This window comes from Coffea arabica, chromosome 8c (genome assembly GCF_036785885.1).
Source record: "Coffea arabica cultivar ET-39 chromosome 8c, Coffea Arabica ET-39 HiFi, whole genome shotgun sequence".
Classification (NCBI taxonomy): domain Eukaryota; kingdom Viridiplantae; phylum Streptophyta; class Magnoliopsida; order Gentianales; family Rubiaceae; genus Coffea; species Coffea arabica.
The window spans coordinates 35,822,639-35,847,795 of NC_092325.1; the positions used below are offsets into that span (position 1 = coordinate 35,822,639).

General features: G+C 34.1%; 2 protein-coding genes and 1 long non-coding RNA gene across 3 annotated transcripts; all 3 read left to right on the forward strand.

The window, feature by feature from the left end:
- Window positions 1–2,914: 2,914 nt before the first annotated feature.
- On the forward strand, window positions 2,915–4,115 carry LOC140013194 (uncharacterized). Its single transcript, XR_011820257.1, has 2 exons — window positions 2,915–3,079; window positions 3,647–4,115. It is a non-coding gene; the product is annotated as an uncharacterized lncRNA (long non-coding RNA).
- A 10,641-nt stretch (window positions 4,116–14,756) lies between these two features.
- On the forward strand, window positions 14,757–17,006 carry LOC140013521 (uncharacterized). Its single transcript, XM_072062828.1, has one exon. It carries the CDS (start codon window positions 14,757–14,759, stop codon window positions 17,004–17,006), a length of 2,250 nt encoding a protein of 749 aa, XP_071918929.1.
- A 1,589-nt stretch (window positions 17,007–18,595) lies between these two features.
- Window positions 18,596–19,379, forward strand: LOC140013522 (uncharacterized). Its single transcript, XM_072062829.1, has 3 exons — window positions 18,596–18,698; window positions 18,822–19,081; window positions 19,170–19,379. The coding sequence occupies exons 1-3, from the start codon at window positions 18,596–18,598 to the stop codon at window positions 19,377–19,379; spliced, it is 573 nt and encodes a 190-aa protein (XP_071918930.1).
- Window positions 19,380–25,157: the final 5,778 nt, after the last annotated feature.

Below are 25,157 nucleotides of genomic sequence, written 5' to 3' on the forward strand. Positions count from 1 at the left end.
ACTGCAAACATATTCATTTCATTTTAGTTGACAGTGAAATCTGCTTCTGCAAGTAAAATAGTGCCATATTCATCAAGTAAACAAAAATGGTTATGCTATGAGAGGTCATCATTAAAATAAACAGAGATGTGGATATAGAGAAAAAGTAAGAGAAAAGGAAAGGCAAAGAGATAATAAGAGAAATGAAGAAAAAATTGTTGCTTACAAGAGTGAAAGAAAGGAAGAAAGAAAGAATGGTGTTGATGGAGAATAGAAGAGGTAGGGTTTCTTTTTCTTTTTTCTTTTTCTTTGTTTTATTTAACCCTTGCATTATATTATGAATTATGTATTAAGTGAAGGACATTATAGTCATATTATCACACCAAGGGAGGTTAGTGTAATTTTTTAAATTTAAAGGGAGCCGAGTGAAATTGTCAAAAATCTCAGGGGAGGTTTGTGAAATTATCCCAAAATAAAAATGAAATTATTGCTGTCTATCGAACCTTTCCAACAAAATGATAGATTTGTTTAAAATTACATTGCCATGTTATCATTTCAAGCGGGTTCCACCGCCACATCACATCAGATGTGAATGATATATAAGGTGCTTTATCTTTCGCGCCCTCATCCAACGAAAATATACTCCATTTTGGCCAATGCAACTGTGTTGTCGGATAGGAGATTATTTAGAATCATTTTTTTTTATAAAATATTGTAGCAAATTTTAATGAAATTAAACATATTCCATTCTGGCCTATGCGATTTTGTGTCACATTTTTAATATGATGTTTGTAAAATAAAAATATATTTATAATATAAATAAATAAATTTATGTAAATAAAATGCTGTCCGGCGCGAGAACCCGATTTAGATACGTATCCATATCAACGTCAGGGAAGCAATCAACACATAAAAAGCAAACCATCATGCTGTACTACGTACGTTAAACGGTAAGAAGACAACATTAATTTCTTGCTTGCATGCTTTGCTAGATATTAAATGACTCTTACATATTGTTGATTACATACCACATATATAAAGTATCGATAAGGGTACCTCATGAGAGGACCACAGTGAAAGAAACTTTTTTTTTTAGTTTTGTATCTTGTAGAGATGAGTCCTGCTTGCTGTAAATTGTGTGGTTTGATAGCAGACTTTTAAACCCTGTAACTGGGGAATATTTTAGCAAAGAATAACTATTCTAATGTTACTAACATGTTTCCTTGATTGCAATATAGGCCTTGTTTTCTATAAAAACTCTTTACCTCACATAGAAAGATTAACATCTTTTCTTAATAGCTGTTTTCTTTAGTCAACTGCATCAATATTCTGTTTTCAACTGGTACAGAGAATTCAGAATTTAAGGCTCTTAGTTTTGTAAGGTAACCAAGTTTTGCATTATCTTCACTTACATACACATCTCAGCTCGTAATCAACCTGTTTGTGTTAATCAGAAAATCTCTTCTCCTTGTTCATCTTGTAACTCTTATATAAGCCTCCAACAATACTGAATAAGTTTTTATTTCTTTATCTGGTGCTTTTATTCCACACAAATTTTGCCAATAGCTTGAGCTTTTAAATATGTGTGTGTGTGTGTGTTTTTGTGTTTATGTGGCAAGGGATTTATATTCTGATCTGGTACTGGATTCTTTGTTTTATACTTGGAAAGAGATTGTTTGTCCAATACATTAGTAGATTCCTTCCATCTCTACCTCTTTTTCATGACTTCAGAGATGTCATCATTTCTGAAATATCTCATACACGTCCAGACTAGAATAAGCAAACCGATGCTTCTACATTCTTGGTTCTTTGGATCTTGAGTTTCCCTTTCTGTTTATTGAGCAATTGGATATGGAATTTAAATCAAAGAAGAAAAGCTGCGAGATGAAAAGTGACAATATAAGAAGCGCAAAATCGATTAGCAATGCATCCGTAGACACATATATTTGACAATCATCAATGATGAACCTCAAAAAGATTGTCATGGAGGACGCATGTATAGAGTCAAAAGTACATTTTACCAGATGTTTGTCTGTTGGTCGATTTGAAAACTGAAAGTTCAAGTTATCAGTACTGGGGGCAAGCTTTCCTCATGTAGTTGCCAATCTCATTACAGGCTCCGCCAATTCTTTCATTGAACTGTTATCTTGACATTGTAGTGTACATTATCTTTATGCAGTTCTGACTACTTTTGACAGCTCATACGGATTTGAGAACTGAAAATCAACATCTAGTTTATGGACATTAGAGTGGTAATCCCTGATTTCATCTACCGAAATCTCTAAATCTTAAATCTAATTAAAGATACAAAACTAGAAAACACATTAAATCTCAAATTCTACTATTTTTACCTGTCTTACCCAGCAAATCTCAAATTCTGGTTTCACCAATGCCCACAAACACATTAAAGAGGCACGGACATGTTGACTTCGGTGTTCAATAACTATTGAGACATAAACATCATTATTAAGCTTCATTTTATTTAATCTTAAATTGCTAAATCTTATCAAATTTTACTCGTAACAACACCTTACTTTTGAAAATTTTTGTGTGAAGCCTTCAATAACTATAAAGACCTAATCTTAGTTGATGTAGCTCATCTACTTATTAAATGTAATGCTAACTCATTGCTTTGATGTAGCTCATCTACTTATATAGTTATATTTTTGTGTGCATGGAAACCAAACCATTGGAACTACATTATTCCGATATATTTACTCACAGAAAAGTGTGGTAGAGTACGTATTTACTCACAGTAAAAAATTTGAATCCATCACAAAACCTGACTAGGATTGACACAGAGGTTTTTGTCTTACTTAGTACCACTTGTCTCTTGTTTAGAATGGCTGATGGGGTTTATTTTTAGTGGATGTAGCCCATGTGATATATACTGCGAAGCATCAACTACGAATTTATAATTATTGAAAGTGCAGAAAAAAAGCAACCACACTTTTCTGCTCTATATATACCTCTCTGTGAACTGAGACTTGCCTAGGAGATCTCTAGCCAGTCATTTGTAGCTCTAAAATTCAGCATTGAGAAGAAATGGAGAAAGCATCAAAAAAGCTGATACTATTTGCTTTCTTTGTGATTGCTTCATGTAAGTCTTTCCCTCATGCATGGACACACAAATTAAAGAAAATGGCTTCCAAATCCCATAAAAGTTATGGTTTCTTACATATATATATTTGTAAACTGCAGAATTTGCCTCTCTTAAGATTTTAGAAATCATTTTATGTTCCACTGAAATTCTAAAAGTTCTCAATTATATTCAATTATGTACGTAGATGTTAGACTTCCTCACCGAGCTTTTTGCATATCTCAACTTCTGGTTCAACCATAGCACACAAACACGCTAAAACAAGCACAGACACGTTGACATGGGACTTCAGTAACTATTGAGGCCTAATGATCATTATTAAATTTAATCTTGTTTAATCTTAAATTGCTAAATCTTATCAAAATTTACCCGTATCAACTCCTTATTTGAAAATTTTAGTGTGAAGACATAGAAACTGCTCATGATCTACAGGGACATTAAGCATTCGAAATAACTTGAGATGCAATGAAAAACGAACAACACAAACTATTTGACGAGTTAACCAATATGATTGGTGTAGTTTTAAACTATAAACTGTTGAGCTGAACTTGCAAAATTCATTTGCAGTGGTCATAGGGGGGCCAATAGCAAAGGTGGAAGCCTCAAGAGTCCAACCAGCTGAGGCTGAAGCTGAAGCTGAAGCAGAAGCTATAGCTGAACAATTGATAACAACTCTGGAGTCAACTTTAACTGATACTGGAGGAATTTGCCCTTCCCGATGCTTTACTGATAGGCAGTGTCAAACCCGACTTTGTCGCAAGACGAGTTGTAAATATATCGCCCTCTTGCCCTTCAAACAGTGTGTCTAGTTTCTCCATAGTTATCACTTGATTTCATCTCTTGTGGAACCAAGGGATTTGTAGGGCGCCTTCAATAATAAAGCATGTGAGAAATCATATGCAGTAGTGTCATGTATTAAGCGCCGATATGTATTTTTCTTGATGTTGTTCACTTTACTCTTTTGCTTGTACTTGTCTTTCACAGTACAATGTACGTTTGATTTGGGTAATCCTGTAATAAAGTCGATTGTTATCTATATTGGCATTTAACCACTGGGCCAATGGCTCAGTGGTCACCGGGGAGGGACTTAAGTCCCTCTTTGGGCTGTTGGTGAGGGTTTAAATCTCACCAACAGTGAAAAAAATCTAAGAGTTGTGCCATAGCACTCCCTTGGTTTAGTTGGGTCTGTATACCCACTAACTCCTACAAGAGCTTCCTTAGGCTCCCCCCGTAGATTAGGATAAAGTAAGTTATACAAATGTATCATTGCTGACAAAAAAAAAAAAAATCTATATTGGCATTTATTTGGTACATGGATGAGAGGCCTTGAATCTTTATTTTGATCATTTAATCTGGTCTTTAGAAGTTACTGTTAGATTAAACATTTTATGTTTGTGCCCTACAAGTTGTGGATCAATGAAGAACTTCATCTTTGTACTGAACTTAGTACTAATTTTTATTTATTTATTTATTATTTTTGACAAAAAAGAGTTTATACCTTTTGATGATTTTAAAGTTTTTTATTATAGGAAAAACGTCTTACCTTCCAACTAAACTGTATTTTAATATCTTGGTCAATGTAGATAGAATTTAGTATTGAAAATTTGATGTTTTCCAAGGGATAATTAAAGTTTAGGTGTCCTTTAATTGTTACTTAATTCAATTCTTAACTGTAGCTCTTGGATACATACCTGCTTAATGTTATCATGTTTGGAGGCTTAGGCACACGTGATAACTTTTGAAGAAAGAAATGTAATTTGTATTCCCCAACGTTTGTTTTATCCACCGTTGCTCCCTAAACAGATCAAGTACCTCATTTTTCCGCTATCAATCAATTGAGGAAAATTGAGGGAATTATTTCAATTTGGAAAAATTTAATCAAGTCTGCCTCATATATTATTGATGTGAAATTTTAGTTCTTAGAATCAAAATGAACAATTTTAGCTCCTAACAAATATAAAATACTTACTTTTGATCCTTAATTAACTTTCCGGTTGAATTTTGGCCGAATTTTGTTGGATCCCGTCATCTTCCTCGCTGAGTTTTGCATATTTTTTGGTCTAACCCTTAGGAAAGTTATTTTGACAAATTTCACTACTTGATTTTGGCATCAATCAAGTTCCCAAATCATTTCAAACATATCTAAAGCTTCAAATCAAATAAAAATCATCACGTAAATACAGATCCAAGGATCAAATGAGAAATCCAAAAGTTCAAATTTTCCACTCTATTTTCTCCATAAGACTCAAATAAAGTTGTAACAAAATTACATCCAATGATTTCTAGGATCCTAAAGAACAAGAGCCATGAGAAATTTGAATCCTATAATCCGCAAAAAGGGACCAAAATTTCGACCAAATTTTTTTTAAAAAGTTAACCGAAGACCAAAAGTGTGCCTTTTTTAATCTGTTAGAGACCAAAATCACTCATTTTGATTCTTAAAGACTAAAATTTTACATCAGTAATATGTAAGGGATGATTGGTTCAATTTTCCCTTTCAATTTCTAATGGAACAAAACTATTGAACTTATCTGTGTGTTCGTAAAACATGCTAAGGGAATAGTCGCCCCACTTATTTCAATTTCTCTCCTCAACTAAAAACGTTAAACTTTTCCGCCCCCAAACTCTCTCCTTCTCTCTTATCTCTTGTGTCAACAAATCCTCTTCTTTGGGTTATGTGTACAGTGTTCCAAAAAACAAATCCTCTTCTTTTGTTTGGATAGAGTATTATTTGAAATATTACTTGGACTAATTACTATAGCACTTTTTGTGATGTGATGTATGTGAGATAAAAAAGTTATTGGAAATATAAAAAAATGAATTGGGAAATGTGTTTATGATGCAAACGAAATATTATTTGGAATAATTTGATATCCAAACACGGTTTTAAGAGGACTCAAGTTAAGTAGAGTGGTAATTTTAAACACAGCGTAATAAATAGGGATAATTTCAGAAACCTCCCTTGAGGTTTCTGACAATTTCAGTTAGCTCCCCCAATTTTAGAAAATTACACTAACCTCCCTTGGTTCAATAAAATAACTACAATACCCTCAACTTAACAGATAATTTACAACATATGCGGGATACAAAAACCAAACCAAAAGTAAAAGAAAATATAAAAACCTGCAACAACTCGTCATCATCCCCAACCCTACTTCAATTAACAGTGGTTCCTTTTCTCTTTCCCTCCCTTTCTGTCTACCTCTTAAGATTTGCTCATTCCTATCTATAATCTTGCGGTCTCTTCCACCCATCAACTACACCACCATGCAAACATACCCGAAGTTTTTATTTCTTGTCTATTTCTCTCTTTCCGTGGTACTTAACTATCAGCCCCTTGTTTATTTCTCTTCGTATTATAATTTGCATATAATAAAGAATCAAAATTTCCAAAATTACAAATTGAGGGAGCAAATAAAAATTTCATGGTCAAATTAGATGGAGATGTTGAAGATGGTTGTGATAGAGAGGAAAAAATTGAAATTAATGGGCTATGGTTGGAAGAGAAAAAGGGATGACTCTGGGTTATGCTATTATGTCTATTACGCACTAGAATCTAATATCTTTATTTAGTTTCGTTTTTGTTTGATTTACAAGTATTGGTGGTGGTTTGTCATAGAAATTAGTTTCTCTGTTCTTAACGCCATTAGAGTATGGGATTGCTCTTAGCATAGACATCAATAGTGGTTGGCCAGGTCTTCTGTTCAAGGAAGGTAATATGCGATAGGTGTTGAATTCATAATTTGAGGTGTGAGATTAGCCAATAGACAAAATATAGTGTTAATTTGGGGCGGGAAGCTTTTGAGGGTATTTTAGTTGGTGGTGGTGGTTATGGTCTATTTGTGAAGTGATTCGGGTAGAGTTTAGGATTTTGATAATGCCGAAATTGATAGAATTTGGGGATTAAATTGGAGTACGATTTTGGTAAATTTTGAGATTTTAGTGATACCAAAATTGATAGAATTTGGGAATTAAATTGGAGTTTGCTTGAATGGTTGATGATGTGACGACCCCACCTCCCCCTAAGGCGAACCAAAGGGTTCGGCGGACCGCCTGCCCAACTCTTGCCGGAACTCACTTACTTACTACATTTCTCAAGTAAATTACAAGGTACAACTCGAATAATACATCCAATTCTCCAAAATTACATATCATAAGCGAAACGGAAACTAGTTCTAAGCGTAGAATGTAGATATACATCCGATTCAATTCCAAATATTTATACAGGCCCAAAAGTACATAAACCAAAACCAAATCTAAACTATACAAGATGTACGCCATCCAGCCACATAGAGATCCAAATACAAGTTCTCCTTTACTTCGATCCCTGTAGGGAGAAGAAGATAATAGGGGGTGAGCTAGAAGCTCAGGGAGTGACCAGTAAAATCAACAGCCAATTATATTTCACAATAAAGCATTGATATGATGTCATGATGCAGTAATCAAATATTCATTTATTGGTCACGAGAGCCAGTGAAGTTCTTGTACTTAAATATCCAATGCTCGTTTAGATCAGGTAACCGTGAAACAAAAGTAAGGAGCCATCGTGCTCCAAAGAATGTGTAAACAGTAGTGGAGACATTGGTTCTAAGCACAAGACTTTCTAGAAACTCATTGGAGCCAAATTATGTCATGGCACACACCTGAACCCAAATGATATGCAATGGAGTAATAAATGCAAGAATTAGTTCAAAAGTAACTTTGAAAATAGTCGAGGGATCACTCACACAAAATATAGTGCTTCAAGTATTCACGTTCAATTATACTCCAGGCTTGAAGTCCAGATTTACGATAAAAATCCAATTTGAGAACTTTGAAACACGAGTAAGATTCGAAACTTAAACATTCCGTTCATTAAGCATCAACCAATTGAAATTCATTTGAAAGACATTCGTGAAACACTTGCTCGCATTTCAAATCGTAAGGTTTTTGTAGCATATATACTTGGAAACAACACTTGAGTTGAAAGTACAAGGAAATACAAGTTTACATTGGCCATTATATCTTTTCCTCAAGGGTACAAGTTCGACTAGGTTTTAACGTATAACCCTCGATTCAAGATAGCCAAAGTCCTAGATGGCTCAAGTACTAGTCGTCTCAACTCGACCCAAGTCGCAAGGTATTTCTATAGCCCTCGAACGTAAATTCGGGCAGCATGCCCTTTGTGTTTACCTAATTTCCAGCCATTTATGACTTCATTCTTACTCAATCCAACCCAACATTGTACACTAAACAAATCCATAACACAAATTCAGTTCAATAGCCATTCCATAGGCTCACAACAACACACGAACAAAGATTAAGCTAATTTCAAGTGCGGAAATGCAATTACAAAAGATAGATTTGACAGGTTTTGCGAAAATAACATATCCGAGGCTACGCTTATCGGATTGATACGCAGCTTATACCATTTCGAAGCTAAGACGAAGGCCTACAACTTTCATGAAGGTCACTTAGTCAAATTTTCAATGTAACCTGATCAAATTCCCAACTCACATAACCAGATTTCAACTATTCGGCTAATCGACCGCACTGCATTCAGGTAACCATATCTCAGTCTACCAAGGTCCGTTTAAGGCGTTCTTGGTGGTGTTACAAAGCTAAGATAGGGCACTGAAACTTTCATGTTTTGGTGAAAGCCTAAATCCAAATGGATTATAATGAATAAACGCAATCAAATAGTCTAAACTGTCCACGCGGAACTCTGAAATGTAACCTAAATCAGCAAGGGTATTTTCGTATTTTAATAAGCTACGATACTCTGATTGAGCTGAAATTTTGTAGGCAACTATAAAATACCATTATATACAACTTTCATGTTTTAACCTAAGGCCAATTCGGCCTCTAACATGAGGCTACAAAACCGGACAGAAAAAGGGGAAATTTTTCCAGAAATCTGGAATTTGTTGATTTCAATCCAACCTTCCTTGATTTCTTACTTCCAACACTACCAAAGCCCCCTATATAACCTTATATACAACATATATTAACTATACAACAAGTTTGGGCAGCACTTAGTCAAGCCCTAACTTACATATTTCATCCAAAATCACCACAACAACTTGCATAACTTGTAATCAAACCCAAAACATGAACTATTTAACATCTTAAACAAGAATAAAAGGATCAAGGCCATAGATCAGATTTTATACCTCAAAAGAAGGCTTGCAAGAGTGATCCTCCACTATTTTTTGAAATTTTTGGTTCTCTTAGCTTCCCAAGCTTCCAAACTTACGATCAATCGGTTTAGAATTCGATTTTAGCACTTGGTTGGTGTAAATCAAGAAGAAAATGGTGCAACTCTTGCTCTCCCTTTCTCTCTCTCCTTACTCAGCCAAGATGCAGAAAATAATGAAGGAGATTAAGCTAAGTTTGTCTTATAAGAAGGTAGAAAGATAAGAATTAATTCTAACCACAAGTTTGGCCAACACTTGGCTTAACCTCAACCACAAAAATTTTCTCTTTCCTTCCTTGCATTTGAGCCACAAATTTCGGTCAAGCTTAACTGTAAATTAGGAGATATTTTGCTCAAATATCAATAAACTTGTATGGTAAGAAAGTGGTGGTCAAGTGGTGCGTTCAATCGGTAGTGCGCGGGACCCGCCGGTTCGCGCCGTTTTTCTTAAAAACACACGTACTAGGGTTTTTACTTCCTATTCACTAACCTTGTATCATTGCTTCTAATCACATATTATTTCTCACTTAAAAGTCATTTTTAATCACTAAATTTGATCCTTGCTCCATACCGAAAATCCATCCGGCGAAAAATCGCGAAAACCCTAATTTGCCCCAATCTTGGAAACGAAGAGTGAAACCCTACTTTCTAGGTTCATCTGCACTTATTGTGGGGTGATTGAGTAGTAGGGCCATTATAAAGTGGTATTTGTCAAAGAAAAGGGAATTTTTAAGAAAAATATAAGGAATTTGCATGGCTTCTAGCCGGATTCTCCACAGAACACTATTCACCAGAAATTTTTCCTTTTTCTTCTGCCTCGAGGCGTCACAGATGAGGTTTTGGGTTTACAATTATCGTGGAAGCATAGTAAACTTGGATAAAAGTGTTTGTTAATTTTTTTTGGTTAAATTGATCACTAAACCTTTTTTTTACTTTCTTTTGATGTTATGATATTGCATAAGGGTATTTTAGGATATTTAAGTATAATTCTAGTCCAATGGGTCTATAATGTTACTTAAATAGTAAAAAGAAAGGAGGTCAGTGTAATTTTCTAAAATTATGGGGAGTTAAGTGAAATTGTCAGAAACCTCAAGGGAGGTTTCTGAAATTATCCCTAATAAGTAATAACACAATATGAATACAACTCCGAGACAACCTAACGGAAACACGGTATCAAAAGAATTTCCGTAGCAATTAGGTGGACATGATTATGAGGACGTATCCAAAATAGGTCATATTGCGTTAATCCATGGAATGACACAAATCATATATTAGTAACTCGTTAGCGGTTGAACGTTGCCATGTTAATCCGAACTTGTAACACGACAAGTTTATATAAGTAAAATAAAATTCTTTTTTGATTCCCTCCGGTATCTATGTAAAATTTTTGTAGATTCTTTCCTAAATTTACAGCTAAACAAAGTTTAGTACCCTTCTGAATAATAGTATAAGATCCAATGTTAAAGGCAAAGAGTTAAGAATTTGCATCAAATCTTTTAGACAAAATTAATACGTTTTAAACACTAACTGATCTACCTTGCATATCTATTTACACCAAATCTTTTTAAATTACCTCCTTATTTTATCTTAAAAGCAGTTTAGTTCTCCTCTCCACAGAGTACTAATGCCAAAGTCATATAGTTATTTCCACCAAATTTATTTGGAGCCATTTTAAATTTCACAGTGGAAGTAAGTGTCATTTTACATGTTTTATGAAGACATAAAAAAGTGAGTGTCATAATAAAATAACATGAACCAAATACCATTGCACTTTGTTTTATATTTTTCTAAAGGGATAATTTCAGAAACCTCCCCTGAGGTTTCTGACAATTTCACTGACCTCCCCTGAGGTTTCCACAATTACACTGACCTCCCCTGGCAGAACTTGGGACCCAATTGCTGACATCATATAATGCAAAATTACTATTATACCCAAGACATTTTGTGTTTTGGATAGTATTGGATTGCATTTCTATTTATTTAATGTATGGTTATGAAATTTGTAATGATATTACTCTTGGATTGCAGCTTTGGTTTGCACCTTATTACTGTTAAGGTTTTATAAATGACTGTTTTAGTTCTTGGATTGCACCTTACCTCCAAAATTTGGGAATTTGCCCAAATTTTCCATTTTCTAATATTCCTACAAATATGCAAAATTATGCATATCCCTCAAATCTACCCAATATTAATGTTTTGTTAAACTCTAAATAACAAAAATATGAAATATATTATTTAAATATATTTTAGTTACACACAAGTTGGATGGGTAACTAGTGTGTCAGAGAGTTGCCATAATCTCCTTAAACCCGCATGCGGGTTTAAAGAGTATTCGGATATTCTCATATGCACCTATGCAAATCGAACCAATCGGATATCTTATCCGTATCCCATTTTTTTAAATAAAAATCTTATAAATTTGAAAAATAAAATCAAATTTAGATGTATTAGGGTTTTAAAAATATTATATAAGTGATAAAAATTTTATAAATTGTAAAAATAAAATCAAATTTAAATAATTAAATGTTATATTTGCATAAGAAATAATACAATAATCATAATAATGATAATACAATAATATTGATGTAATAAAACTGCCATTAATTTAAATATTTACTTATAATGCCCAAAGAGCCTAATTACCAATTTTTTCTTCTCGCGCTCAAATATAACATTAACCCGCATGCGAGCTAACCTTGAAATAGAAAAAACACAGAATCCCGCTTGCGGGTTTCAGCGTTATTATGCAGGCGGGATTTTAACCTGCTTGCTTGTGAACATGTACCACATTGCTTTGAATTTTTGTGACAAGAGGAAAGCTTTGTCTGATGAATGTATTTGTGAAATGACCTGAGTGGTGGTAGATGGGTTAATTGGGTCGGTTGCGTTACCCAATTGTTTATATCCATAAGTAAAATTTTATGATTCCCATACCCATCTATTCATGGGCGGTATGGTAAATGTAGTTCAATGGACAAGTCAAAAAACGAGTTTGGCAACCCAATTGACAAGTCAGGGGAGGTTTCTGAAATTATCCCTTTTCTAAATTGAAAATTTTGATATGTCAAATTAGAATAGCTATTAGGGCATTACTTGTGAATGTCAGCAGAAGTAATAGGAAATTGAGATAGAAACGACGTAGTTTTGTCACTGGTATAAATGAAATGGAGAAAAAGCGCGGGGAAAAGAAAAAAAAAACGCGGCAAGGAAAATTTTGCCGCTTCACTAAAGTTTGCCCAATACATTTCTCTTTGAAAGGTCTCCGCCTCTTACAATTCACACCAAAAAGTTCCCTCAGTTTCTTCTCCAAATCTAAACCCTTGGACCCTATTCACAAAATCCATCATCGTCAAAATCAATCTTCCATTTCTGCCTCTTTTTTTCATTCTTTAATCCCTACCCTCTCTCTTTCTATCTTGAGTTTTTAGATGCACTCCAATTTGACCAGAAGAAGAGAAGGATGGTTTAGTGGTTAAAAGGTAAGTGTATTATGGGTTTTTGAAAATCATATGCTTTGCCTGCCCACTGAATTATTTTCTCCCCTGTTGCTAGTTTGATTTTTTTTTCTTTTTTTAAAATCTGATTTCTATGTTGAGTATTAATAATGTGATGGAGAAAAACATGGGGCAATATTAAAAGCAGTTGGCTGGTTGATTGAATGCTGGTTTTTTTTTGCTGGTATCTAATGTAATGCCACATAGAATGTGTCCGCCTCCTTGTTTCGGCCTTGGGGCCATCGACAGTACCAATTCAGGACTCAGGAGGCAGTCCCATTCTCCCACCGCGGCCGATTGTTAATATTAAGCAAGACAAACCCATCAAACCCTGCCGTGTGATCTGGTATTTGGCGACTAAGCCCGATCGATCAATTGAGGCTTCCTTTTGCAATCCTGTTGAATTTCTAAGCACCTTTTGCATTTACTTTAGCCTACTGATTCTACAAAGTACTTTGGCAGTCAGGTAATAATACGCTGATACAAAGTATAATAAAGTGTATAAAAATAGTGGTAGAGTTTTTTTTTAAATTCAAGTACAAAAGTGGAAGGGAAAGGGGAAAAATGGATGTCTGAGAATTGAATCAGGACATTATGATTATGTAGTTAATGCTTCTCTCAACCGAATTGGAACTTGGGAATTGGTTTCTATTCCTACGTTAGTGCAACTGGGCTGGCACAAAATATAGGATATAGAATCCCAGGTGCTTTACTTCTATTGACTAGTAACTACTAAGAATGTCAAAGATGGTGTACTGTTCATGTCATTTGGTTTCGGAAAAACATGTAAAATTTGGCAAAGTCAGAACTAGTGAATTGGGAAAAAAGTTAACTGTTAGCAATTGTTTGAGTTGTAGTTGAGTTTCCAAACTTGATTCATATTATGGTAATATGGCAATTAAGTTTACCAAAAAAATAATTGGCACCAATACAGAGGTTTCTAAATTTTAACTTGTAAAGCAAAGTTGGTCCCTCAAACATGAACATAAAATCTTTTTATTTCTTGAGTTTAGATAAAATTCCTGCTATCCCAATGTTTTTTATGAAAATGTTATTCAATGAGAATAATTTGCATTTGTGGTTTTCTGTTCACATGGGGAAAATGTGCATGCCTTGGATCATTTTCATGCATATGTTGGTGCATTTATATATGTACATAGAGAAAGTAAGCTGATGCCTTGTTCTGTTTGCTTCATAATAATGTGCATGCCTTGTTCTATTTGCATAGTAAGCTGATGCATTTATATATGTTGGTGCATTTATATTTTCATGCCCTGTTCTGTTTGTTTCAGAATAATTAGGAAAAGTCATTCAGCACTTTTGGTTCTTTCTCATTTTTTTAAAATATTCTTCAAGAAATTTGCAAGCTGATGTTATTTTTCTTCTTGAATAATTAGAGAAGTACGTACAGCACCTATTCAAAATATTAAAATTTTACTAAAGTTCATTAATGTTTCACCACAGGTTTGAATTAAAGATAGCTATCTGTGAAAAGAAATCATTTTGAAGACGTTGCACATTGATTTCGCTAGAGGTACAAGCCAACTTATATTCTTGTGTTCTTTTTTATTAGGAATTAGATTAAGTTACATATATGATATTAAATTTGTTCATTTGTTTGAACCTGTAATGTACGTTCATTTTCATCTTTTGGTCATTTGGATTCTTAATTTTTTTTTAAACTGGAGTGTCATTGCAGTAGATATATTATATGACCTGCAAATTTTATTCTTAACATTGATTTGTGTAAAAAACTATTTACTTGGTGACACGTGATAAATGGCTAGTAGCGGAAAACCTTTGGGGTTCTCATGTCTTGTGCTTTTATCTCAAACAGTGACCTTCTCGTTGACTTCCAAATAGCTTCTTGGTATCATAATAATTTTTTTGTTGTATGAGTGATGCTCTTTGTTAATATTATTCTTAATTGCTTTCTTTTGCTTATATATGTATATGTATATGTATGTATGTGTATATTTTAAGGTTAAATTTGTCATGGTTACAGAATATGGATAAAACTTGGATGCAAAAGAATAGACGAAGCAAAGAATATTGGGATGGTTTGCAAAAATTCTTAGATTATGCATTCCAGAATTCAAGTATAAATGGGATGATATTATGTCCATGTAAAGAATGTAAGTGTGGTGTATGTATTACCAGGGAGAATGCAGAACTTCATTTGAAAGTTTATGGTTTTGTTAAAGGATACACCCATTGGGCAGCTCATGGAGAATTTGTTTACTCTAGTGCACCAAAACCTACTTCCTATGATATCTCACATGGGGTACGGGATGAACTTGATGACATGCATGGTTTGGTTCATGATGCAATGGGAATTCCTGAACAAGATTATACAAGGATAGATGGAACTGAATACAAAAGCCAATTGCCCAATGTAGAAGCTGAAAAGTTTTACAATCTAATTGATAATTCTAACAAAGAGCTTTACTCTGGATGTAAAAGATTCTCAAAACTTTCCTTTATGATTCGGTTGCTTCACCTCAAATGCCTTGGTAAACTCAGCAACAAAATTTTTGATATGTTACTTGATTTGTTGAAAGAAGCCTTTCCAGATGCAATGGATGGTTTGCCTAAGTCTTATTATGAAGCTGAAAAGTTAATGAAGGAATTAGGACTTGGGTATGATAAATATGATGCATGTCCGAATGACTGCACTTTGTATTGGGGGGTAGATGCAAGAAGAAAGCATTGTGAAACATGTAAAGAATCTAGATGGGTTAAATCTGAAAATGATCCGACTGGTGAGGGAAGAAAAATACCGCATAAGGTTTTATGGCATTTTCCCCTAAAACATAGGTTACAACGCCTATTTATGTCCTCCAAAATTGCAGGCCATATGAGATGGCATGCAGAAGGTCGTACTAAGGATGGTAACATGAGGCACCCTGCTGATTCTCCATCTTGGCAAACATTTGACTTTCATCATCCAGAATTTTCTCAAGATTCTCGTAATGTGAGGTTGGGCCTAGCATCAGATGGATTTAACCCATTCAAAAATATGAGTTCAACTCATAGCACTTGGCCGGTAATATTGATGCCATATAATTTGCCGCCATGGATGTGTATGAAACAACCGAACTTTATGTTGTCATTGTTGATACCCGGTCCATTTGCACCAGGAAATAATATTGATATATATTTAAAACCTCTCATAGCAGAATTAAAGGAATTGTGGGATGTTGGAGTGAATACATATGATGCATCAAGAAAAGAAAACTTTCAACTTCGTGCAGCACTTTTATGGACCATCAGTGACTTTCCAGGTTATGCAATCCTCTCCGGATGGAGCACTAAAGGAAAACTTGCATGTCCTGTATGCCATAAATACACATCTTCACAGCATCTGCAAAATTGGGGAAAATATTGCTATATGGGGCATCGAAGGTACTTGGAAATGAACCATCCATTTCGCAAAGATGCTAAATCTTTCAATGGAGCTGTAGAGTATGGAAAACCACCAGGAAGGTTAATGGGGTCTACAATTTTAGATGAGTTAGCTGGTTATAGTATTAAACTTGGGAAGACAGTTAGTGACAATCCAGAATTGCCATTTAATTGGAAAAAATTAAGTATTTTCTTTGATTTGCCCTATTGGAAAGACAATATGATACGTCATAATCTTGACGTTATGCACATTGAGAAGAACATCAGTGAGATCATTGTGGCTACATTGTTGAATCTGGAAAAAACCAAAGATAATAAAAAGTCACGTCTTGACCTTCGTGATATGGGTATAAGATCAGAATTGCATCCCATTGAGAAGGGAAATGGTAGGAGTGTTCTGCCTCCAGCTTGCTTTACAATGAAAAAGAAGGAAAAGGAGATATTTTGCAAAGTTTTGAAAGGGATAAAAGTTCCAGATGGCTACGCAGCAAATATTTCTAGATGTGTTAAAGTAAAGCCACCAAAAATTTCTGGATTAAAAAGTCATGATTACCATATTTTGATGCAACAACTTCTCCCAATAGCTCTGCGCAGGACTTTATCAAAAGCAGTTCGCTCTCCTTTGATCAAATTGAGCAGGTATTTTCGCAAGTTGTGCTCCAAAGTTTTGGATCCAGCAGATTTAGTTCATTTGGAAAAAGAGATTGGTATCATACTTTGTCAATTAGAAAGGATTTTTCCACCATCCTTTTTTAATGTGATGGTACATCTAGCTGTTCATTTGGTTAGCGAAGCGAAAATAGGAGGGCCTGTCCATTATCGGTGGATGTATCCTATAGAAAGGTACTCATGAAATATTTAAGTGAAGTATTTTGAAAATTTTAGACATTTTTTATCATTAACTTCATCTCAATATTCTAAACCTGAATTAAAACTTGCCTTGTCAAGGTATTTAGGAACTTTGAAATCCTACGTCCGAAATAGAAGTCGACCAGAAGGCTGTATTGCTGAAGGGTATTTAGCTGAGGAATGTTTGAATTTTTGTTCCTTATACCTAGCTGATTATGTTGAAACGAAGTTTAATCGGACAAGTAGAAATGATGATGTGGGCAACACCTCAAGTGAAGGCTTCGATGTATTTTCCAGTTCATGTCGTCCATTAGGAAAAGGAACTCCAACAAATTTCAGCAATGAAATTTTGAGAAAAGCACATCAATATGTGCTATTTAATTGCGACCACATCAAGCCATATGTTGAGTAAGTAAATTCCTTTCAATTCAAAAAATTATATATGTTAAATACTTAGTGAGTTTCTATATGCAGCCAACACCATAAAATGGTGGAGGAGCAAAATCCATGTGCTGGAAAACATGTCATTGAGCGTATTCATTGTGAGAACTTTGCAGATTGGTTTTCGGACCATGTAAGCTCAACAATCTTACAGGTTCTATTATCTTTTTTTTTTATGCATAAAAGAAGAAATTTGTCATTGTTACATTTTGTATATAATAGGTTAAACAGATTCAAGTGGCTGATGGTGTTGACATCTCCAAAGATTTGAAACTTCTGGCTAGGGGTCCAAATAATGTGGGGAGAACATATCAAAAGATTCTTGTCAATGGCTTTCGCTTCCATACAAGACAATTAGAATCTCAGAGGAAAACTCAGAATAGTGGGGTTCTTGTCAATGCAACAACATCAAGCTTTTCGAGTACTAAAGATAATAATCCAATTTTAAGTGACTTGGCTTACTATGGTATTTTGACGAATATCCTTGAGTTAAATTACACTGAAGGCCGAACTGTCACCTTATTTGAATGTGATTGGATATCAAAAGGCAAAAGATTAAAGCAAGATGAGGATGGATTCACATTGGCCAACTTCAAGAATGTAAAGCCTCACCCTGAGCCATATGTGATAGCAACCCAAGTTTCACAAGTTTTTTATGTTGAAGACCCTTTAGCTGAAGGCTGGAGTGTTGTTGTTGCTACATCTCCTAGGAATGAGTTTATGATGGACCCCGTATGTGATATTGAGATGTATTTGCAGAGCACAATTACCTCAACAACTCAAATGGACAATGAGAATGAAGACATTCGATGGGTTCGAGAAGATGATGGAGATGAAATACTCCACTAGCCTGAATTGTTGAAATGTTTGGTTTTTGCTATTAAAACTGTAAAAGTTGTAACTATAAACGTGGTTGCAATTTCACATGCATTTTCTTGTAGATGCAAATTCAGATTAACCTTGTTGTGCCTTTGCATTTGTCTATTTTAAAATTTCTGTTTTAACTTACTTACTTGCACTTTAAAATTGATTTGTTAGTAGATGAAAATTTTCAGTCTAGTTGTAGCCTTTCTATTATCATATTCGTTTGAGATTTTGCTATCCTTTTTGTATTTGTGTTCTTTTATTTGTTAAATGTTTTTATTTGTAGGAATGGCAAGGACTAAAAGACAGAAGATTACCGGAAATACACTTGTTGATCAACACGAGGATATAGCTGAAAATCAGATTCACATTGAGGAGCCTAACTCTACAGGTACATCTCTAATAAGTCATGCCCAGTTCTGATTTTCATTCTTGAGATTCAGTTTCAAAACTTTTAGTTCTACTAGTTTCTTTTGGTAATGAAATTCACCGGCGTCATATTTCATGGTTATAGATGAAGAAAATGCAGATGAAAATTCACAAAGAAAAACTAGAGGGCCAACATATATGACAGAAATATGGGGTAAACCTAGTAGTTGTCATCGGTACAAAGTTAGATTTGATAAGGATGGTGAGCCTGTTGGCAAGAACAAGTCCAAATTTACTGAGTTCTTAGGAACAATAGCAAGAAATGGAAAGTATGCTCCTCTAGACGTGACAGATTGGCGTGAAATGACAAATGATAAGAAGCAAGACATGCTTGTATTGGTGAAGGTAATGCACATTTTGCTTGATGCAAATATACAGCTGTACCCTTTATATGACAAAAATATGGATCTAACTATTTGAGGTGTTATTGTAGGAAAAATTTCGTCTTCCTCCAGGTGCAGATTTTTGGACTTTGAAATCAATCGGCAAAAAATGGAGAAATTGGAAATCAGCTTTAAAGGCAAAATATTACAATCCAAATGAATCCATTGAGAGTCAAATTAACAATAGGGATCAGCGGATCTTGAAAGATCAGTGGAGAAATCTTCTGGCTTACTGGAGCTTAGAGGAAACAAAGGTATAACTGTTTTAACTATTAAATATCAACCATTATGTTGAGATTATAAGTTTTCACTATTTTTCTATAATTTCAGAATACCAGCGAGAAGAATAAGATGAGTCGGGCTAAGAAAACAATGAATCATAAGACAGGGAAGAAATCGTATGCTCAAATTCGAAAGAAATTGGTAAATCTTTTAAACCTTTTAGTTTCATTTAGTTTTTTCTTGTATCACCTAGTGGTCTTATGAAGACTTCATTTTCTATAGATGAAAAAATTAGGTCATCTCCCATCACGAGTTGATATGTTCGAACACTGTTATACTGACTCAAACGGAAACCCGGGAAATGATGACGTTGCAGCTACATTAGTAAGTTATTAATTGGTTGATGAAATTAGTACTCTAAATGACTTAAATTGTCTACTAACTTAGGACTGATTTTATCTTCATTAATGTAAGATAATCGACTTTAGTAATATTGAATTTTTTCTGGATTTTAAATACAGCAAGCTTTGAAGGAAAAAGTTAGCCAACTTCCCCCTGGTTCTAATGATGATGTTGGTCGTAATGATGCATTTGCCCAAGTATTTGGGGAAGATAACAATGGGCGTGTGCGCATGTATGGTCTAGGTGTGACACCATCAGACAAATGGGGTAACGTACCTAGTCGCAGCACTTGTCAGCGTATCGTTATGGAGCAAAAGGCAGCAATTTCTAAGATGGAAGATAAATTTGCTGAGCAAGATCAGCAGCTGAAAGACCAAGCCAAAGAACTTGCAGAGCTCAAAGCAATGGTGTGTCAGCAGCAAAATAGTGGCTCAAAAACTGGTGGCTCGATAAATTCAACGTCCTCTAATCATGTTTCAAAATCTCCTATGGGTGCTCGTTCTCTTCAGGTATATTCATGATTATTTTTCAAGAATTTATTGTGATTATACCATATGAGGATACTCACTTTTGTTGTTTGAAACTTGTTGATTCATTAAACTGCTATTTTGTTTGGTTATATTGAATAGTAAAACATGGTAATTTCAACTTAGTAAAGTCATGGTTATTAAGTTTTATTGCTGAAAATTGGAGAAATGCTCAAAATGCAGGGGAAACTCTACCAAATTTTTTTAAAAAATAAATCTACCTAATTCAATTCTATGACTTCAAATTATCTTGTAGGAAGGTGATTGGGTGGATATTTTCAGCTTGTTTGATCCAACAAAATGTCTAGCTATTGGTCATCTCCAAGGAATTGATCCTTCTAAAGTTGTTGGTGGACAACCATTAGGACCATGTTGGTGTGAAATACTAGTACAAATCGTGATGGAACGCAATGAACAATTGATTAGGCCTTATGGGCTATTGCAAACAATTGAAGATGCACTTGGTGCACCGATTGCTTGGCCACTGAAATTGGTATAATTTGACACAAGATTGTTCAAGTTTTTTTCTTTACAAATATTTGTAAGTTGGATGGATAATGAAGTGGTGTTCTTACTTAATCTACTAATTTTATAGGTGAAGATTCATGAGGATTGACAGTAGCCTTTTGTTTGGAGAAGCAAGAGTTGGACAGCAGCCTTTTGTTAGAGAAGCAAGAGTTGGACAGCAGCCTTTTGTTTAGAGAAGCAATACTAGTTTTTGAGTTAACTTCAAATTTGTGGAATATTTTGTGTTCTTGAGAATGTTGCTGGATTCTATTGCAAGAGTTGGATGACAGCCTTTTGTTTAAAGAAGTATTAATGCTAGTTTTTGAATTAACTTCAGATTTGTGGAACTTTTTGCTTTATTTAGGATGTCACCAATTTTTTACTTTCAAGCAGATTTATATTCTTTGGCATAGTGGTTGTCTTACAATTGCATATTATGTGTTTGGCGTATTGTATTAGGAGATTAGAGTAGAAAATTTAGATGAAAATTGCACAAAAAAAAGACATCTATTGAGGCACTTGCCAATGCCTACATTGAAACTAATGCACCTAGTAAAACCACATATCGTGACACTTTTTGAGTGTTTGGAGATTCCTTTTTACAATGGTAGAAAATGCCTTGAAAGACAGGTAAACACTACACTATAAACTGCCTCCATTAATGTATATAATGCACTTCATTGTGCCTAGACAATTACTTTTTGGCAACACGTAAAAGTGTCCTAAAAAGGGCAAAAATGATACCAAGTAAAGTGCCTTTATAGGGCATCTTTAGAGGCATTGGTGTGTGCCTATTTGCAATTTCTATCATGGCAATTGTGAATGCATCAAATTCATTAAACATGACGTTAAAAAACGCCTCCAACCTTTTCCAAACGGGTAGTTTAGTAGACATTTGATGTGTGCGCCTCAATAGTCTAAGTGCCTCTAAAAGTTTCCTATTGCATCATTTTGTTGCGCCTCCAAATATAATTTTTCTTGTAGTGTTTTGCCGACCTAACTTGCCTTGTGATGGGTAGGAAATCTTAAAGCTTTTCAGTCAAATGGTACTTTCTATTATGTGCATAACCAATTGACAAACAAGTGACACACTCAATTTGCAACAGGCGCCATAGTTGATTGATAATAATAAAAAGAAAAAAGTAATCAATGTCATTTTTTTTCTCTCAACTAATCTGTCAAATTAAAATCCTTTTATATTTCTCTATCTTCTTACTTATTTGAATTAATTTTTGGGATAATTTCAAAAACCTCCCCTGAGGTTTCTGGTGATTTCACTAAACTCCCTTGAGATTTTCAATATTACACTTATCTTCCCTTAATGATAAATAATGACTATAATAACCTTCATAATTTTTTAAAAGACAAGCCATTGATAAAAAAAAGGGAAAAGATATAGAAAAATGGAAAATAATTCTTCTTGACTAGGCTATATATTGTGTTTGTTAAATTGTAATCTTCTATCACTCAAATATACTAATCACGGTAGATGTCTCCTTCCTCATCGTCATCCTGCCATCACCATCCTTACCACCTTTCTCAAAGTGTCTCTTGAATTTCTGATCTCCTAAATGCTAATTCAAAACTTATAACTCTTTTTTATTTTGCCACCCTACTTATTAAAACCTTGGTAATTCTATTTGTAAATTGAAATAGAATGGAAATCTAAAATTTTCACACAGAAAACCCATTAAAAGTTGAAATCTAAAATTTTCACATAGAAAACCCATTAAAAGCCTTTACCTCACTAATCTTATTGTCATTCTACTGTTGTTAATGGTGATGGAAGAAATCATCACCGCCAACAACCCAATTGTTCATATCATTGAGCACAAAAAAAGCTATTGAATTACGAGAAAATATAATTTGATAAATTGTACTAAAATTACTACTCCAAACTTGCACTTTGTTGATGTTTTTCCTAGTTCCTCTTAATAGACATCAAACTTGTTCTCAATAAAAATGTGTCAATTCAAAAAAAAAAATGTGGGCTGATTTAGGATGACCAACCCAAATGTTGAGAGTAGAGGTTAGAAGAATTTTGGTAATTGAGTGCTTGGCCGTTTTAGTGGGGAAAATGTAAGGATTGTGAGTTTTATGACTAATGATTTGGTAGACAATATATGGAAGAAACCTATAGAAAGGTAAAGATTGTGAAGGCAAGAATTACGACGGTGGATTTTGGCATCTAAGACAAAGAGTTTGTTCGGAAAAAGAAAAAGAAGTGATAAGAGTTTGAAACTTTGGGTGGATGTAGAAAACAGTGGGGATGGAAACTATCAAGACATTGACTAAGCAATAAAACTCATAATTTTGGTAGTATACAAGTGTATTCTTGACTTTTAAAAAAATTTAATGATTATTCATACTAAGGAAATTTAGATGAGGGCAATTTTGGGCATTCATATGCTTTTTTTGGCCTTACATCATCAAGGTGAAACCCAAACCTATGTTCTAGGGGAGGTATGTGTAATTTTCAAAATGTGAGGGTAGCTATTTGAAATTACTAGAAACCTCAAGGGAGGCTTCTGAAACTATCCCTTAATTTTTTAAGCATACATGTTAATCCACCCAGCTTGGTACATACTACCATTTATGTACTGATAATTTGGCTCATTTTTACAAGAAAGTTTCTCTAATTTGTTTAGAATAAATAGATCATTTTAATCTTGACTTAAACCGTTTTGTTCAATGAAGTAAACAAACATATGAAAATCGGTGTTGAGTACTCTTCATGCATTAATGCATGAGTAAAATCTAGTTTCTTAATGTGCAATTTAATACCCATCGATCATTGATTAGAGAGTATATTGCTTGGTCTTTTAATTGTCACTTCTGGTTCTAGTCAGTAAAATTCAAAATCGAATATCTTTGGTGTCGTGTAGTTTTCCTTACTCTTAAAAAAAATAAGTGTACTTATTGACAAAATATACAACGCACTTGTAACTTTTCATGATTAATACTTCTATTTTGTCAAAATTTAAAGTAAACAGACCAGTCATTTGCAGCTCCAAAAATCATATTTGAGAATATTTGGAGAAAGCGTCAAACAGGCTCATAATTGTTGCTTTTACTGTGATTGCTTCATGTGGGTGTCTCGCTCATGCACACACTAACAAGTAAACAGACCGGATGTAGATAAGGTCACAATTTTCATGCGAATATATAGTTATTGTACTTCTTACATAATTCGGTGCAGTGTTATATAATTTTGTTATATGCGTAAATTTTATTTGCACATATCAACTCAATAGGTAAATATAACTTGGTCTGTAAGCGTGTACGCCAAATTTTAAAAGAAGTATAACAACTATATAGAATTGCGCCTAACCCCATTGTGTTTACTATGAATTTATTCTCAAAGTCGTTGCTAGCTGTCGAAAAGCATAGTGTGATTGACATTAATATTCCTCATGATTTTCAGGGACATCAATCTTCGAATGACATATCTGGTTGAGGTACAACAATATTGCAGGTGGAAGAAGAAGCTGAACCATTAATATTGACGTTATTGGAGTCTCTTTTAGTTTTACCTAATAATGTTGGAGAAAAGTGCCCTTTACCATTGAATAACATTATAGATTAATTTGGTCTTTAAAAGTCATAGTTAAATTAAAATTTTCAAGTTTAGTCCTTTAAAGTTGTGGATACTAAGCCTAAGAGGTCACATATGCCAGAACGGAAAACGTACAAAAAGGGTAAGCCCATCTTAAAAATAAATGCAGAGATTGCTCAAAGGGTAAAAAACAAAAATCATCCGTGATAAATCTAATTTATAGAAAAACCTTCTGTAGTTTCAAAACGTACAACACGACACCCCATATTTTGAACTAAATTATAAAAGTAACAGAATCCGTTAACATTAAGGGAAATTGTAATTCCTGAGTCTATAATATAGGTTATTTCTAGCCCTAATTTTCAGACACTTTCCAGAATCTTTAAAATCCAAGCCACATGAGTAAAGATTGATATAAAGTTTTATATACATATTTGTAACATTCAAATTTACCGTGCTTGTGATACTACTAAGATTGATGGTAAACATAACTGCCTTAACATTTGATATTATTAAGTATTAGTTGCAAATTGAGGAATTAGAGGTTATGAATTCAAATCCCTCTACCCCTCATTTCTTAAGTTTCATTCCTCTCACACTGAAAAAAAAATTAAAAGAAAACGGTTCTTCTGTACCATTTAATACTAGATTAAAAAAATTAGATTTTTCGGTATCCTATGCAAAAATAATGAATAATTAACTTGCTTTTCAAAATTACTATGCATGTATATTGCGGAGGAAATTTAATAAGATGTTACGTATTTAAGAAGTGCATCCCAGGCAAGTCTGTAATTGCTACCCTTGCTGTCCAGAGGAACCACCCT